Source organism: Phyllobates terribilis, unplaced genomic scaffold (assembly GCF_046119375.1).
Source record: "Phyllobates terribilis strain yellow unplaced genomic scaffold, ASM4611937v1 Scaffold_4786__1_contigs__length_57189, whole genome shotgun sequence".
NCBI lineage: Eukaryota > Metazoa > Chordata > Amphibia > Anura > Dendrobatidae > Phyllobates > Phyllobates terribilis.
Genome location: NW_027367535.1, coordinates 5,203 through 23,390, shown reverse-complemented (window position 1 = coordinate 23,390; position 18,188 = coordinate 5,203). Strand labels below are relative to the sequence as shown.

The following is an 18,188-nucleotide window of genomic DNA, read 5'->3' as shown; positions in this document are numbered from 1 at the left end:
TTCCTCTTGTGGTCCTCCTGAGTCCCTGACCCATGTCCCACCATACTGTCACCTGCCAGTGATGCTCAAAAGATAAAGATTACGTAAACTTGCATCGATATAGTGAAAATACAATCGGGAAGATATCACAGGAAAGACTTCGTATGACATCCTGCCCCTCACCTGTCCAGCATTTAGCAGAAGCCCAATAAGGTGTCTAGGTCCTGTGTAACTGAGCAAAAAGTGGTGCTGTTATAGGGCACCTCGCCACGATTTGTGCATTACGGCCCCAATTCTTCAATACCAGCATCTTTCACCTGGTCTTGATGGCAGGGTATGCTGGAGTCAGACACTCCGAATCCATTAAGAGCACACGCCTCAATGAATTAGGCGCGCCTAAAAAGTGTTATGCGCCTCGCCACAGACCTTACTCCAGTCGAGTACTGAAGTAAGATTTGTGCCGTACAGAACACTGCTTGTAGTTATGAATGAGTGGGAGTTGCTATGACCCCGTCCTGCCCACTTTGTTGGAGCTAGGCGAAAATGGTGTAAGAACGCTAAGGCTGCGTGCCCAATATGCGTTTTTCAAGCATTTTTGCAGCGGAATTTCCGCAGCGAAAATGCTTAAAAAACGCTTGGTAATACGTGCCCCATGGTCCCCAATGACAATCCGCATGTGCTGTGCACATGCTGCGGAAATTTCCGCTGCGGATTATCATTGCGGAAAAATACGCAGCATGTCCATTAATTTTGCGGACACGCAGCGTAATTTCAGCCATTGACTTGCAATGAATTGCTTAATATCCGCATGAGTACATGTGCACACACGGATATTAAGCGATTCAATGTGCGGATGGTACCCGGGTCTGGAGAAGAGGAGACTCCCGGGTTCCCTTTACCTGTTAAAAAAAGAATTTAAAATAAAAAATGAAGATTATACTTACCTTCCGATGGCCCCCGGCCTCCTCAGCGATGGGTCCGGTGTGTTGGGCAGCTCGCGATGGTCTAAAAGGACCTTCTATGACATCATTTAGTCATGTGACAGGTCACACGACCGCGACCCGTATAAGAGACCGGACGCAGCGGAGAAAAGACCGGGGGCCATCGGAAGGCGAGTATAATCTTTCTTTTTTATTTTTTACCATTCTTATTCTTTTTTTTTTTTTTTTTTAACTATTACTTGATCACACTACTATAAATCCATGCCGGTTGCATGAATTTATATTGTGTAACCAAGTTGTCAAGCACTTTTCCAAGTGATGCTAAAATCGCTTGGAAAAGCGCTTGATAACCCGCATGCAGAAATGCATGTGAAGAACGCTTGACAAACGCTTCTACCTGGCAGGAAAAACGCATGCGGATTTTACATGCGTTTTTCCTGCCAGGTAGAAGCGGAAAAAATATGCAGCATTTCTGCATCGTGGGCACATAGCCTAAAAGTTGCAAAATTTAGGAGCAGATTTGAGTTGCGCCAACATTTTGAGCCTTTTCAAAAAATTTTACGCCAGATTTCTAATCTAAAAGCTTAGATAACTCAGGCCCTACGTGTCATTGTCCTGGCAATTTATGCGCACAACGCATGAATTAGTATGTTTTTCTCCAGAACATTGCAAATTACAGCGCATTTACATCATACTTTGCTACTTTTTTGCCACTCACGGCCACTTTTTAAAAAAGTGGACTGAGTATACAGGAGGCGGATGGGGCCATGTGCAGCCTAAGAAACTTACTATAGAAAGGTGGCAGGCATAAATCATAGCGCAACTCTACCTAGTACTTGGCCGGCGTAAGCTTAATTTTCTAGGGATTTTCAAGGGATTAACCAAATTACTAAAAAACACCTGAAATAAGATGCACGGATTTAAAAGCGGCAGTGTTACAGGGAACCAGTCAGCAGGTTTTAGACCGCAAACTAACGTCATTTATGGAGAGTCCCAGCAATGTTGTTATTGTCCATACCTTTGTTTTAGGAGCCTGTGCAACCGATTTATAGAAATCCATCAGCAAATTTTCATGCAAATGATCAACAAGTGCAGAAAGGTCCTGATGACCTTAGAGCCGGACTATCAATCTGCACATGCACCTGGGAATGATGGTGTTCGCAAAAGATCGCGGGCAGACGAGCAGGTCACAGGGAAGGGTGACGGAGGTCAGCGACAGAGGAATGGGGGAGAAAGGCCGGGGACCTGTAAGTGCAGGCGAAAACTGAAAATATGCCATTTTAGTACACAATACATAGTGCCCAGCTTGTGCTTCTGGAAACATGTGCCGCATAGATTGTTAAAATGGTTGTCCAGGACCTAACAAGTGACAACGTATTGCCCATACTATATGAAGATCCTATTTTCTTCTCTATTTTGGAACCTGGCTGTTCTATTGTATCAAAGAGAGCAACTGCAAGTGGAAATATTGTGTCTCAAAGTTATGTTTCATCCTGTAAAGAATCTGAGACATGGTCATGCAAGGTACTGTATAAATGCGGTAGTAACCGCTGTAGAACTTGTTACCAAAACATTCCATAATCATAATACATGTAACTACAATATTAAAGATGACACCATTTGCAATACTCAAGATGTTAATTATATTATTAGCTGCTCTCTTTGTCACAAGATGTATGTGGGTTGCACTTGACGCAAACTTAAAGTTCGTATATCTGAACATATTACGGATATTGGTGCTAGCCGCAATATATCACATGTATCAAATCACTTTATGGTTCACCACCATAGGAAATTTCTTCTCTGCAAGTGTATGAAATTGAGAGAGTCAAAAGATCTAATAGGGGAAGAGACCACAGGAGACTATTACTTACCAGGGAAGCGTTCTGGATTTATAATTTAGGTACACGTATCCCTGATGGTCTCAATATGCGTAGGGAAATTAGGTTTATTATAATTTATAAAAGGACATTTTTATGCTTGTTTTATTTGCCATTTGTGATTTCTTTTTTAATGTTTTTAACACATATACGTCTGCGTCTTTTCTTGCTTTGTTGAGGTAAATGCGTACGTTATTATATAGCAGACTCCTGCTGCTGATTTTGCCAGCTCTGCTAGCGAGCCAACGCGATCGTCTTGCCGTACATGTATGGCGGATGTCGTGAAGAGGTTAATATAATTTCCTCTAGGAACCATGACGTGGTCCCAAAATGTCAAGGTTAGAGTTTGGCAGCTTATTAAATGGACCAGTAGCTCAACACATGAACAGAGTTACCGTATTTTTCAGACTAGAAGACGCATTTTTTAACAAGAAAAACTCTTGTTAAAAATTGAGTGCATCTTATAGCCCGAATGCAGCGTCCTGTGATGGAGGAGAATGCCGACACTGCGTCCTCCCAGCTTACAGAGAGCGCTGCCGGGACTAAACGGAGGCTGCAAGAGAGGAAACAATTCTTTAAATATCCAAATTAGAGTTTTTTCCTTCTTTAGAGCTGTTAAAAGTGCATGTACAAAAAAAAAAACAAAAAAAATAAATAAAAATGTGCCTGTTCAGGAAGGAGGAAAATAGCCCAGCCCTGAACTAGTTAAAGAGCGGCTCGTGTTCTTATGTCAGAATTTCAAGATAATGCTGAAAACTGAAGTATGAAGGTCACTAATGATCATAAAGGGAGCGGTTTTGCCAGACACCAGTATATCCGATGCATTTTGCACATACACCTCTGAGATGTAATTGTCGCCATATTTTCAGAATAAACTTAATTTGCAGCCATTTTACCTTTTTGTATGGTTTATTGGACACAGCAGATTTTGGAGCGCCATCTATGTGACGTTAAGTTCACCCAAGAAACAAAAAAGTTTACGTTACAAGTTTTCTTTGGCTTTGACATAAAAGGTAAGGCAAGAAAAATGCTGCATTTCCATCGTCGGGCAGCAGGTTGAGGAAATCTTGAAGGTCAAGTTCTGTGGCGATAACATCTAAAGTTTCTAAAATGAGACAAACATAAAATGAATAAAGGATTCTGACATCTGGTACAATGTTATTTAGTGACCGCTCATTCCATGTAACTCATCTACATTGAAATATACCCGAGCCCTGATTCCAGAAGAGCAGACGTGGGTAAATCGCGGCCCATGGGTCACATCTGGGCCTTTGTCTTTTCCTGTCCGGCACGGCACAGACAAAAAGCTGAAGACCGTGGAATACTGCACCACCTAGCCCCCTTTCTCCCACACCGCCAGCATCTCAATTTACCAGAAAACTCAGGATGCAGATACCATTGAATACAATGGTCGAAGAGGAGCTCCATATGCCATCATTCAGCTTGTGCGTATGTGTCTCATTGCAGCAGGCGTGACAATATCACTAGTTTGTGCCTGCAGTGCGGATCCATACTCTACATACACCGGAGCAGCACATCGGAGAACGGGGTTAGGTATGCAGTTTTATTTTATGTCAGTACTTAGTAAAAACTGTGGGGGCCAGTGTGTGTGTGTGTGTGTGTGTGTGTGTGTGTGTGTGTGTGTGTGTGTGTGTGTGTGTGTGTGTGTGTGTGTGTGTGTGTGTGTGTGTGTGTGTGTGTGTATATATATATATATATATATATATATATATATATATATATATATATATATATATGTATATATATATGTGTGTGTGTGTGTGTGTGTGTGTGTGTGTGTGTTAGATGAAGGTACATTATACTTATTATTTATACTTAAAGTGAATCTGTCACCAGGTTTTTCCTTCTAACGTGAGAGCAGCTCAAGACAAAGATGCCAATTTCAGCGATGTGTCACTTACTGGGCTGCTTGCTGCAGTTTTGATAAAAATCACAGTTTAAATCAGCAGATTATCACTAGAGGACTAGTAAACCTGCTGTCATAGTCCTCCATATTCATGAGCTGTGTATAACCCCGCCCCCACCACTGATTGGCAGCTTTCTCTGTACACTGTGCATAGGCATAAAGCTGCCAGTCAGTGGTGAGGGCGGGGTTATATAGAGCTCAGCAGTCAGAAAACTGTTAGATCTGCAACACCAGCTCAACATTAGGTGATGGAAAATAATAATGAGCAGAATTAAACTTGGCCTGTTGTTTGGTTTGGCCTTCCACAAGAATTCGAGAAATTAGCTAAAACAATCTGTGGTATTAATTAGAACCAGTCATCAGAAAAGGTTTCCTTCAGTTTAGTAATTCTGAATAATAAAAATGCTATGGCAAGTAACAGAGTCAGTAAGTGTGCGAAGTAAAGAGACTCTTTAAAAAAAAGACTTCAAAATGTAGCCCCTTTTAGACTGAACAGAGGGCTATCAGAATGTAACATCATGTGCGGCATGTAACTTTTTCGTCCCCAATTTGTCACCTCAATGTGTGGCTCAGTTTATGATTTGCCGCACGGCATTTGTAAGTGCCATTCCTGCCCAATCATAAATTGTAGCTTAGAGCGCCAGAATCACATACAGACGACCTTACAGACTAATAACCTTTACCTTTTAAAGAGGAAATAAATACTTCATTAGTGTTTTCACTCTCACGAACCCTATTGCAGAGCTCAGGTAACAACTTGTTCCACCACAGAGCCTACAAATCAAAAACAGAGAAAATAATGATATTACAAAGATCAACAGGAAATCTAAAAATGAAAATCAAGTGAGAAAAATCAGTAAAAAAAACAAACAAACCAGTAATACCATGAAGATAAACGTGATAAAAAAACAAAAAAAAACCATTAATATAAATATTAAGTGGGAAACCTCTTTAAACATTGATAAAGCTGCAAGCCTTCATCCACGAGTATTTAGGAAACTGAGCTAGGTAATAGACAAATGTATCTTACTTTCTTAGTGGCTTGTGTAACAGAGGCAGTGCCACAGGATTTCATGGTGACTAATGTAACATATTTAGAAAGGGTGCAAAAGGTAGAGCCGTGTAAATATTTGAAGGTATTATACGAGTAACGGGATTTCTCAGAGCCCATGACGGCACTACGGAGAGAGGGGATCCGCCCTTCAAGGACAGGAAACCTACAGATAAAAGGGCGGTACCTCTCTCCCGCATCAGTTGTTTACAGAGCATGAGAGGACCACCAGGTTAGTAACACAAAATTTTACAATTTAAGACCTCGCTAGACACACCACGTGGCTGCAATAATTAACTAATAAGCGTGCGCACCCAAACGTGAAGGGAGGGAATGTACGGGTGCCGTCATGGGCTCTGAGAAATCCCGTTACCGGTAAGTAACTACGTCTTTCTCCTTCCCCCATGACGGCACCACGGAGAGAATTGCAGAGAAGTGACTCATTAGGGGGGGGACCACAGCTTCCAGAACCCTTCTCCTGAAAGTAAGGTCTGAAGAAGAGGTTAAGTCTAGCCGGTAGTGATTAAAGAAGGTAGAGGGGGAAGACCAGGTTGCCGCTCTATCGTAGCACCGGCCTTCTCCGCCCAGGAGGCTGCCACGGCTCTTGTTGAGTGGGCCTTCAGTTTCTCTGGGGCAGCTTCTCCACGTGAGGAGTAAGATAATGTGATGGCCTCCCTTATCTATCTGGCCAGCGTGCCCTTAGAAGCTTTCTTCCCCTTACGAGGACCCCGAAAGCAGACAAAGAGAACTATCCTGCCTACACTCTTGTGTTGCCTCTAGATACTGGATTAGGCACCTACTGACGTCTAGTGTATGCAGGACCCTCTCTTTCGTGTTCCTAGGGTTAGGGCAGAAAGAAGGGAGGGTGATTTCCTGGGACCTGTGAAATCTTGATGCCACTTTTGGTAGATAGGCAGGGTCAGTTTTCAGAATAACTCTATCCTCCAAGATTTGTGTGAAGGGGGGGGGGGCCTGCCGATAGGGCCTGAATATCACTAACCCTCCGTGCGGATGTGAGAGCTACCAAGAGTGCTGTTTTTAGAGACAGAGTTTTTAGGGACGCTTCTGACAGAGGTTCAAAAGGTGCCTCAGTTAGGGCTGAAAGGACCAAGTTCAAATCCCAGGGTGTAGTATTTCGGGATGGGATAGGGCAGGATCTAGCTGATGCCTTAATAAACCTAGATACCCATCTATCCCTGGCTAGTTCAAAGTTATAGAGTGCTCCCAGGGCCGCAACTTGAACTTTTAAAGGTACTTGTGGCCAGGCCCTGCTCCAAACCCCTCTGTAAAAATTACAGGATAGCTGTCAACGGAACCTCCCCACCCAACCTGAAACCTGGAAGGAATTTCTTCCAGGTTTTCCCGTATAGTTTGGTGGTGACTGGTTTTCTACTTTGAAGTAGTGTGGTGATCAAATTTGGGGAGAAACCTTTGTCTTTCAGAAGAGCCCTCTCAAATTCCAGGCTGTCAAGTGTAAGCTTGACACCTGAGGAAGGAGGACCGGACCCTGAGAAAGAAGGTCCGGGAGAACCCATGGATCGGAGATTGACAACCTCCTCAACAATGAAAACCATGCTCTCTTTGGCCAAAAGGGGGCTATTACGATTACCCTTGCTTCTTCTTCTCTGATTTTCCTCAGAACAGCTGGAATCAGAGCGGTCGGAGGAAAAGCGTAAGCTAGAGGGTAATTCCAAGGGATCATAAAGGCATCCACGGCTACCAGGTTCCCTTTGGGATCTAGGGAGCAAAAAGAGCATTTTTTTTGTTCCGATTGTTGGCAAACAGATCTATGGAGGGACGGCCCCACCTTTGTACAATCTGCCGAAAAAACGCCTGACTTAATTCCCACTCGCCCTGCTTCAACTGAGTCCGACTCAAAGTCTGCGGTGCGGTTTTCTACCCCTTTTATGCGTAGAGCGGATAGGGATTGCAAGTTCTCCTCGGCTAAGTGAAAGATGACCTCTGTCGTCTGCATTAGGGAATGGGACCGTGTACCTCCCTGGTGGTTCAGGTATGCCACTACTACTCGGTTGTCTGAGAAGACCCTCACGTGATGTCCTTGTAGTGTGTGCATGAACTCCCAGAGTGCCTGCTCTACTGCTAGGAGCTCCTTCATGTTTGAGGACATTAGTTTCAGGCGTTCTGTCCAGACCCCCTGAGCTACCAGGTTGTTGAGGTGGGCCCCCCAGCCCCCGGGGCTTGCATCTGTGGTCAGGACTTGTGGTGTCGGGATTGTCCAAGGAATCCCCCGGGCCAGATTATGTATGTTCCCCCACCACTCTAGGGAAAGTGTGGTTTTTACAGATAGACTTAACAGCCCTTCTAAACACCCTTTTAGTGCCTTTTCTGCCTCTAGGATTTCCCAGGGTCCTGGTATGTATTTGAGCCCATTGAACGGCCAGAAAGCACGCTGTCAGGGAACCTAGCAGGGACATGGCCTTCCGAAGTGACATAGACGGGTGGGATTTCGCCCGTGATAACAGGTTTAAGATTTTTTGAATTTTCCCTGAGGGGAGACGACACTCCTGAATTTTTGAATCCAGTATGATGCCTAGGTACGCCTGTATCTGGCATGGTTCTGTCTTGGACTTTTCCAGATTCAAAAGCCACCCTAAGCGAGTCAAGGAATCCATGACCTTTCCCAGATGGGATTTGCAGTCTAGGAAGGAGCTGCCCATTATCAGGAAGTCGTCTAGGTATGGGACGACCAGGGTGTTCTGCTCCCTTAGATGAGCCATCACCTCTGCAACCACTTTGGTGAAGACCCTTGGGGCTATGGCGATGCCGAATGGGAGGGCTGGTATATTGGTAGTGCTTGACCACTCCACCCATAGGAACAGCTACCCTGAGGAACTTCTGGTAGTCCTTGTGTATCGGGACGTGATAATAGGCATCTTTTAAGTCCAGGACGGCCATGAAACAACCAGGAAACAGCATTTTTATTGAAGATTTTATGGTTTCCATTTTGAAGGGTTCCACCTTCAACAGCTTGTTCAGTTTTTTCAGATTCACAGTCGTCCTGTATGTCCCATCTGTTTTTTTTTCTCAGGAATAGTGGAGAATAGAAGCCCATGCCTTCCTCCTCCCCCCCGGGACCTCCTGGAGGACTGCTTTCCCTACTAGTCCCCGGATTTCCTGCTCCAAGGCTAGTTGCTCCTCGTTTGAAGATCTTTCGGGGGTTATAATAAAGTTTCTCTGAGGGACTTTGAAGAACTGGAGTTTCAGGCCCGATTGAATTAGGGTCAGAATCCATGAGCTGTTGGATATTAGCACCCAGGCCGGGAGAAAACTTGATAGCCTTCCCCCAACCCGGGGCAAATCTTCATTGGGGGGCCTTTCTATTATCACTGGAGGGCTTGTTAAATAGGAATCCCTTGGTCTTCCTTCTCCCACCTAGCCTGCTCTTTAGGGGGGTTTCCTACGCATAAATCTTCTACTTCGAAAAGGCTTCCTGTAAGCAGCATTAGACGGGACAGGAAACCGTTTCTTATTATCCCCTGCTTTATCCAGGAGGTCATCAAGGGCAGGCCCAAATAGAAACTCGCCCTCACAGGGGATGGAGCACAATCTGGATTTAGTTTGTAGGTCCCCGGGCCAACATTTCAGCCAGAGGGCTCGTCTAGCCGCGTTGGCAAGCCCAGCCGCTCTAGAACTTAACCTGACGGAGTCCGCCGAGGCGTCTGCCAGGAAGGCCACTGCCCCTTTCATTATCGGGATGGCTTCAAGGATTGTGTCTCTGGATGTCTTCTGCCTCAGTTGTGATTCTAGCTGGTCCAACCAGACCATTAGGGATCTGGCCGTACACGTGGCAGCTATCGCCGGTTTTAACCCCACCCCAGCGGCTTCCCAGGTACCCTTTAAGAAGGTGTCTGCCTTTTTATCCATGGGGTCTTTCAAGACACCCATGTCTTCAAATGGAAGGGAGTATTTTTTTGAGGCTTTGGCAATAGCGACATCCAGTTTCGGTGCTTTCTCCCAAAAGGAGCATACGGGGTCCTGAAACGGGTACTTTCATTTAGGGGAAAGGAAGCCCTTCCTCTCCGGTCTTTTCCACTCTTTCATAATCAGCGAATGAACATGTTCATTGAGTGGAAAAGATCTCCTTTTTTTCTGTTCTAGGCCGCTAAACATCATGTCTTGTATGGATTTTTTGGGCCGGGGATCTGTTAGACTTATCAAGGCAATCTGTTTCCTCAACGGGAAAACAGCTCCGACCTCCTCTAACTGTAGACAAGGAAGAGGAGGAGGAAGAGGTAGAAGTGTCCGAATCCCCGTCATCCTCAGAACTACTAGACGTGGACTCGGGGGATATGTTTTTAGTTTTCTTTAATCTTTTGCCCTGAAAAGATTTAATAGTGCTTTCAACTTGCGACTTGATTAGATCTCTAAGATCAGAGGCAGATCTAGGGGTTCCCTCGAATATGGTCTGCTCAATGCAGGAGCTGCAGAGCCTCTTTTCCCAAGTAGTGGACAAGGCCTCAGTGCATAATGCACAAGTCCTATTTTTTGTTTTCCCTTTACTCTTTTTTCCCTACGGGAGACAAGAGAGAGAGAGCAAGGGCCCCTAGTTACAAATTGGACTTTCACGAAGTTTACTTACCAACCAGACGGAAGAGCAGGTATCGGTTCAGGAGGTGGAGCCATCTTTGTAGCCAAGGTTCTCCTGGAAGATGCCGAGGTGGAGTCCTTGCTGCGCTGCAACGATCTGCCAGAGCGCCCGCTTCCACTCCGGTTCTGGCCTTCCGGTCCCTTTTTCCGTTGGGTTGGCGGTGGTGGTGGCGACTGAGGATGTAGCTGATGCTCCTCAGGTAGGTCCTGGTCACTCATTGTTACAGTTTTTTTTTTTTTTTCTTCACACAGCGTGCCAGAGCCCAGAAGAGCAAATACTGGCGTGTGTTTTAAGGCACTGGAAGTGCCTCCCATAGTGCCTGTAGTGACCTGGCCACCCCCTTCCTCCCCCGCACCCGTGGGAGGACGCCCCTGCCTGCACAGACTGGATACCCAGTCATGCATTGCGGCGCCGCGTCATTCGGGGGCGCCCGCGCATGCGCGGTGAACCCGGAAGCTTAAATGCATGTTGCGGGGCCACGCGCGTTCTCACCTCCGCAACTAGGGGGGTCTAGCACAGTCCTGGCGGCCTCCTCTTCATCCAGACCCCCCTCCGCACACCCTAAATGCCCACTGACCTCAGCGGTGGCACTTCAGGACACCGCACCAGCCGAGGCAGGGGGACCCCCACTGCCTGGATCGGACTGGCCGGGCCTGGCATCCCACAGCGTCCATCTTCTGGCACCCCGCAGGTATGCCTCCTCCGGACTGTAGGGTCCCGTCAAGGACAGGAAACCAACTGATGCGGGAGAGAGGTACCGCCCTTTTATCTGTAGGTTTCCTGTCCTTGAAGGCGGATCCCCTCTCTCCGTGGTGCCGTCATGGGGGAAGGAGAAAAAAGAATGAATTAATATAGGATTCTTCCAATAGATTCAGTAAAAGAAGGTCGTGCCTGATCAACATGCTTTGGTTGTAACAAGGTGGTAAGTGCAAGTCTGGATGCTTGTCACCATGAACTAAAGTCAGAAGTGGGGACCACAGGGATCAAAGTTACGCCTAATTACTTTTAATCACTTGTGGAGTGGATTGAAAGTAAAAAGTCATCTTTTGCTGATGATACAACACTTGGTAGGATTCTTAAACTCAGCTAGATTGTACAATATTACAGAAATAACTGAATAAGCTGGCCGCATGGGCAAAAACATGGCAGTTGAAGTGTAATGTTGATAAATGTAGAGCACCTGATCCAGAGTAATTGTATTGCATTGTACACATTCAATGGAAATATACTAGCGATTACAGAACAAGACAGACTTCTATTCTGCTACCAGTAAGCTAAGCAGCAGTACTCAATGTCAAGCAGCAGCTTCAAAAGCAAACGATTTTTTTGTATGTACAACAAGATAAACTCTTGTAATGCCAATGTAATATTACCCCTCCAACTCCTCACATTGTAAAACGATATAGGAAAGCTGAAGTGGGTCTCTTATTTTTGATTCTGAAAAGTAAAAATGGCAGATTCTGGCTACATAGTGGCCTCAATAAATCAAAGCTTTTGCTTAATCTAATGAAACCCATCAGTTGAGTGTCATTGATTTACGTTCCATATACATGGATAGTGGTGTTAATAGCAAATAACAGAGCATCACAGTGGCTCAGTGGTTAGAACTGTTACTTTGCAGCACTGGGTTTCAAATCCCACCAAGGACAACATCTGCAAAGAGTCTGTATGTTCTCCCAGTGTTTGTGTGGGATTCCTCTCACACTCCAAACTCCTATTGATAGAGAATTTCAATTGTAAGCCCCAATGATGATGTCTGTAAAAGCACTGTGGAATTAATGGTGCTGTACAAGTAAAACAAGTAGAAAGAATATACGGTGTGTAATTTCAGTGAAGGTTCAGGTAATGACTGGTCAGGATTTTCATCTGATCCGTGCTCTTACCTGGCTTCCATCTTTTATCTCGTGGTGTGCATACAAGGTAACGGCTTCTGGACACCGATCTAGAAGTTTCTCTATGGACCCCTCGTAATTCAGGAGCCTTGTTGCACAAATTATGTGAATGCTCAGATATGAATTGTTGCTGTCGGGTATGGAGTCCAGAAATGGAAGAAACGACACAATATCCAGAGAAGGGCCACACAGGAGAGACTTCATGCAAATTAAGAGAAAATTGGAATAAAAAAAAACAAAAAAAAACAGGGTTTACATTATATTCTTACTCGGGGTATAGCTCCTTCAGTCCAAAATGTCAGTACTGGAAGTCCTAATAAGAGCTTCAATAGTGGAAGCAAGATGCAAGGATGAAAGGGTAGAAGAGAGAACGAAAGGAAAGACTCAGTCCACCCCCCAATGTCATCCCTATTAGTACAGTAGCAGTAGAATGGGATGAAGACTGGGGTGTCCTTCTCTTACAAAGAGATTAAGACAAACCTGTAATTTCACCAAGTCCCCACAGGCCGCACATGATGCAGGTTCTGAAGACATCATCTTGGTTATCCAAGGGCTGATCACTCCAAAATGGCTGCAGGAATTCCTCTAAAAAGACAGATTCCCTTATACAGAAGGCACATTGAAAGTGCAATAAAACCAGCGGCGGGCTAAAAGGGTATAGATGGCACGCATGGACGGATCGCGACACCTACCAGATCTTCTGGGCTCCGGAGAGACGCGACACATACATGCTGTGGTTGGCATATCCTGCACACATAGTGAGATGTCAGCTTGGACAGTACGTCTTGCAGTATGGATTCTGGAGGATACGATGACAGAAGGGCTTCCCAAAAATCTACAAGTGTTTGGGGGTCATCATCATCAACTGTCTTGTTACATAAAGACTAGAGAAAAATAAAAGAATGAAAATCTGTTTCCTATCCGTGGAAAAATGTTATCCTTACTCTGATAACGATGTAAATTCATTTTGCTACCAAGCTCTTAATTAGTGAATTATAAAGTTGGCTCCGGTCCATCCAGTGTCCTGCATGACTGCGTTCGGACTCTCAGAATCATAAGGCATCTTCACTGAGTCTGCGTCTGTACGCGCTCCTATGAAAGTCACACCGAGCCTCGGATGGGAATGAAGAAAGAAACGGACTTCTGCCGCATACATAAAGCGTTAGAGCGCTGTCATGCAGGATAACAGGAGGATGGGAAGAAGCAAAATAATTCACTAGTAGAGTACTAGGTAAGAAAGCTACTACTTATATCATCATATATATTACTATATTATTAGCAGAGGAATCAATAACATCTTTTCTGCAAGTCCGACTTTAAAGATGACATGTCACCACCAAGTCAAAAGTGACCAGTTTGTGCTCATTTTATTCTCGCTGCTTCCGAGTATTCCATTATTTATTTTTTTTCATTTTATAAATCTGCCATATGCTTCCAGGGATATGCGCCGCAGCTGTTCAGAGTAATACAAATCTGGCTGCAATCGTGCAGATATCTGTTTCTTTTTCTGATTCTAACTACCTGTGCTTGAATCTGAAGACCGAATCCCTTTAAAAATTTTTAGTAAGACACAAAATCGGATTAAAGTTTTAAAGTCCATTAGGGAGGCCATAAAAATTGAAGAAGTTTGTAAAAGTGCAAAAAAAAGAAAAAAGAAAAAAAAAAGTTATAGCTCTTGGAAGAAAAAAATGAAAATACAAAAAAGAAAATTGGTCATGGAGGTAAGGGGTTAAGGGTAGTCAATGACATTCAAGCGTGATAACAGTCAAAAGTATGATAATAAGCACAATATAATAAGGATGTACAAAAAACTGTATATGTGAGACATTTGCTCCCATAGATGTCAGGATGTGAGGCTGATAACTGGGAACAAATAGTTTCAGCCTGCAAGATCACTAAAAATTAATCAAGCATAGAACCTTTAAGAAGGGCTTCACTTCTTTCAGCATAATTTTACTGTTTTCATGAAAAGCCACCAGAATCGCTACAAGTAGTCCAGGTAGTGTCTCTCGTAAATGAAGCGCCATTTCAGTGGGTATGATCTCTCTTTCTTTACGTCTTATAATAAGTCTTGGTTCATCCAGGAAACCGTACAAAAGCTGCATCTGAAAGCAGAAGAATCATAAATTGTACATGTACATCTCTAGGGCAATGGATAAAGAGATTGTCCACTACACTAACACATTACTGTTTTTGCCATAAATGCCCAAAGATAATACCCCTAAAGGCCTCCATACACCTTTACTGCCCATGTTCATGATGTTTTGTACCTTTCTGCCTCACTTCCTCTGTCCTAGCACCAGCTCTGCTGTCACAGCCATAACTAGCTCTGCAGAATCATCTGCTCCTTTCTGACTACAACTTCCATCATTCCTTGTGCTGGGCTGCAAGCCAGCAGTGAGCACAGACCTGTAACTCCGCCTAAACCCTGTCACTCCTCCCCCAGAGTCACGAACAGCATCAGCACATTCTCCTGAACTGGATACTGTTACAGGGTCTAAAAGAAATGTGCAAAGTACCATAACAGCAGCTCTGGCAAGAAAGACTGTAGCCTACTCCACCTCACTGACTGATGTAAGAGAGGATGGGGCTAGTGGGATGAGAGATATGAATGTATTCAGATAATAGAGGGAATACAACAGTGTGTATATACACTACACACAGTATAGAGCAGTGTGTGCGCATAAATATACAACCTGTTATGTACATACAGATAGAGAAAGCGGTGTCTGCTATATATCTTACTCCCAGAAGAAGAAATTGCGCCAAAATACGTGAAAGGGCTTTGCACCACGCACTGCAGGAGGTAATATTTTTTTGCCATTATAATCACTTGCCATAGATTCGTCGTCATTATACTCCCGTGTCCTTTGAGGGCATGCTTTATTCCCTGGCGTCTCCTTTACTATACTGTAAAGCAGATAGCATATTTTTTGCATTATTTATTAACCCCTTCACCCCCCAGGTTGTTTTCAATTTCCTGACAAGGCCAATTTTTTCAGTAAATTTAAGCCAACATTTTTTGCGTTTGCGAAAATATCTGAATTTTTATGTGAAAATTTGGACAATCAAATTTTCAATTTGTATATCCTTAAACTAGTCAGTCATGCTGTACAAAATAATTAATAAACATTCCCACATATCTACTTTACATCACCATCATTTTTTTTTTTTTTTTTTTTTTAGGGATCACATCACATTTGATATGACTTTGAGGGACCTATGTGACAGAAAATACCCAAAAGTGACCCATTTTAAAACTTGCACCCTCAAAGAGCTCAAAACCACATTCATTCAAGAAGTTTATTCACCCTTTATGCACTTCACAAAAATTAAAGCAATGTGGAAGGAAAAAATTAACATTTTAATTTGTCCCACAAAAATTTTAATTTAGCCTAAAATTTTGCATTTTTACAAGAAAAACAGGAGAAAATGGACCGTACAATTTGTTGTGCAATTTCTCCTAAGTACGCTGATACCTCATATGTGGAGGAAAAGTACTGTTTGGGAAGGCTTGAAAGGGAAGGAGCACCGTTTGACTTCTGGAATGCAAAATTTGCTGGAATGGATACACTACCGTTCAAAAGTTTGGGGTCATTTAGAAATTTCATTATTTTTTAAAGAAAAGCACATATTTTTTTCAATGAAGCTAACATTAAATGAATCAGATATACACTCTATACATTGTTAATGTGGTAAATGACTATTCCAGCTACAAACGTCTTGTTTTTATTGCAATATCTACATAGGTGTATAGAGGCCCATTTCCAACAACCACCACTCCAGTGTTTTAATGGTACATTGTGTTTGCTAACTGTGTAAGAAGGCTAATGGATGTTTAGAAAACCCTAGAAAACCCTTGCACAAGTATGTTAGCCCAGCTGAAAACGGTTTGGCTGATTTTAGAAGCTATAAAATTGACCTTCCTTTGAGCTAGTTGAGAATCTGGAGCATTACATTTGTTTGTTCTAGTAAACTCTCAAAATGGCCAGAAAAAAAGAACTTTCATGTGAAACTCGACAGTCTGTTCTTGTTCTTAGAAATGAAGGCTATTCCATGCGAGAAGTTGCCAAGAAACTGAAGATTTCCTACAACGGTGTGTACTACTCCCTTCAGAGGAGAGCACAAACAGGCTCTAACCAGAGTAGAAAGAGAAGTGGGAGGCCCCGCTGCACAACTGAGCAACAAGACAAGTACATTAGAGTCTCTAGTTTGAGAAATCGACTCCTCACAGCTCCTCAACTGGCAGCTTCATTAAATAGTACACGCAAAACGCCAGTGTCAACATCTACAGTGAAGAGGCGACTCCGGGATGCTGGCCTTCAGGGCAAAGTGGCAAAGAAAAAGTCATACCTGAGACTGGCTAATAAAAGGAAAAGATTAATATGGGCAAAAGAACACAGACATTGGACAGAGGAAGAGTGGAAAAAAGTTGGATGTACAGACTAATCAAAGTTTGAGGTGTTTGGATCACACAGAAGAACATTTGTGAGACGCAAAACAACGGAAAAGATGCTGGAAGAGTGCCTGACGCCATCTGTCAAGCATGGTGGAGGTAATGTGATGGTCTGGGGTTGCTTTGTGCTGGTAAAGTGGGAGATTTGTACAAGGTAAATGGGATTTTGAAGAAGGAAGGCTATCACTCCATTTTGCAGCGCCATGCCATACCCTGTGGACAGCGCTTGATTGGAGCCAATTTCATCCTACAACAGGACAATGACCCAAAGCACACCTTCAAATTATGCATGAACGATTTAGGGAAGAAGCAGGCAGCTGGTATTCTATCTGTAATGGAGTGGCCAGCGCAGTCACCAGATCTCAACCCCATTGAGCTGTTGTGGGAGCAGCTTGACCGTATGGTATGCAAAAAGTGCCCATCAAGCCAATCCAACTTGTGGGAGGGGCTTCAGGAAGCATGGGGGGAAATTTCTCAAGATTACCTCAGCAAATTAACAGCTACAATGCCAAAGGTCTGCAATGGGAGCATTCTTTGAAAAAAGCAAAGTTTGAAGGAGAAAATTATCCTTTCTAATAAAAATCATTATTTCTAACCTTGTCAATGTCTGGACTATATTTTCTAATCATTTTGCAACTCATTCAATAAATAAAAGTGTGAGTTTTCATGGAAAACACAAAATTGTCTGGGTGACATCAAACTTCTGAATGGTAGTGTAGCTGATGCCATGTTCTGTTTGGAGAGCCCCTGATGTGCCTAAACAGTGGAAGACTCCGACAAGTGACCCCATTTTACAAACTACACCCCTCAGAGAACTTCTCTAGAGATGTGGGGAGCACCTTGAACCCACAGGTACTTCACAGAACTGTATAACGTTGATGGTAATTTTCCACTTTCCAATGTAATACAATTCTGTGAAATCGCTTGAGAGTTAAAAACGCTCACTACACCGTTGGAGGAATTCCTCGAGGGGTTTAGTTTTCAAAATAGGGTCACTTGTGTGGGGGGGGGGGGGGTTGCACTGTTTAGTCACATCAGGGGCTCTGCAAACACGGCATGGCATCTGCTCTCGATTCCAGCCCAGCCAATTTTGCGAAAAAATCAAATGGCGCTACTTTCCTTCCGAGCCCTGCCATGCGCCAAAACAGTAGTTTTACACCACATGTGGGGTATTGGTGTACTCAGAACTAAATGGACTGCACAATTTGTTGTGCAATTTCTCCTGTTACCCTTGTGCAAATACAAAATTTGGGGCTAAATCAACATTTTAGTGGGAAAAAGTAAAATTTTCATTTTTTTCCTTCCACATTGCATTAATTCCTGAATTAATAACCTAAAGGGTTAATAAACTTCTTGAATGTGGTTTTGAGGACTTTGATGGGTGCAGTTTTTAAAATGAAGTCACTTTTGGGTATTTTCTGTCATATAGGCCCCTCAAAGTCACTTCAAATAT

At 43.6% G+C, this 18,188-nt stretch overlaps 1 protein-coding gene across 2 annotated transcripts; it reads right to left on the bottom strand.

The window, feature by feature from the left end:
- Window positions 1-3,690: 3,690 nt before the first annotated feature.
- Window positions 3,691-14,405, bottom strand: LOC141249584 (BLOC-2 complex member HPS3-like). Of its 2 annotated transcripts, XM_073669693.1 has the most exons (6): window positions 14,199-14,404; window positions 12,972-13,163; window positions 12,760-12,864; window positions 12,271-12,477; window positions 5,411-5,501; window positions 3,691-3,905 (listed from the first exon to the last, which is right to left on the bottom strand). In XM_073669693.1, the coding sequence occupies exons 1-6, from the start codon at window positions 14,382-14,384 to the stop codon at window positions 3,778-3,780; spliced, it is 909 nt and encodes a 302-aa protein (XP_073525794.1). In that variant the 5' UTR covers window positions 14,385-14,404; the 3' UTR covers window positions 3,691-3,777. The 2 variants fall into 2 exon arrangements, with proteins under 2 accessions (XP_073525794.1, XP_073525795.1); XM_073669694.1 differs by lacking the exon at window positions 12,271-12,477 and having other exon boundaries at window positions 14,199-14,405.
- Between the last annotated feature and the right edge of the window lie 3,783 nt (window positions 14,406-18,188).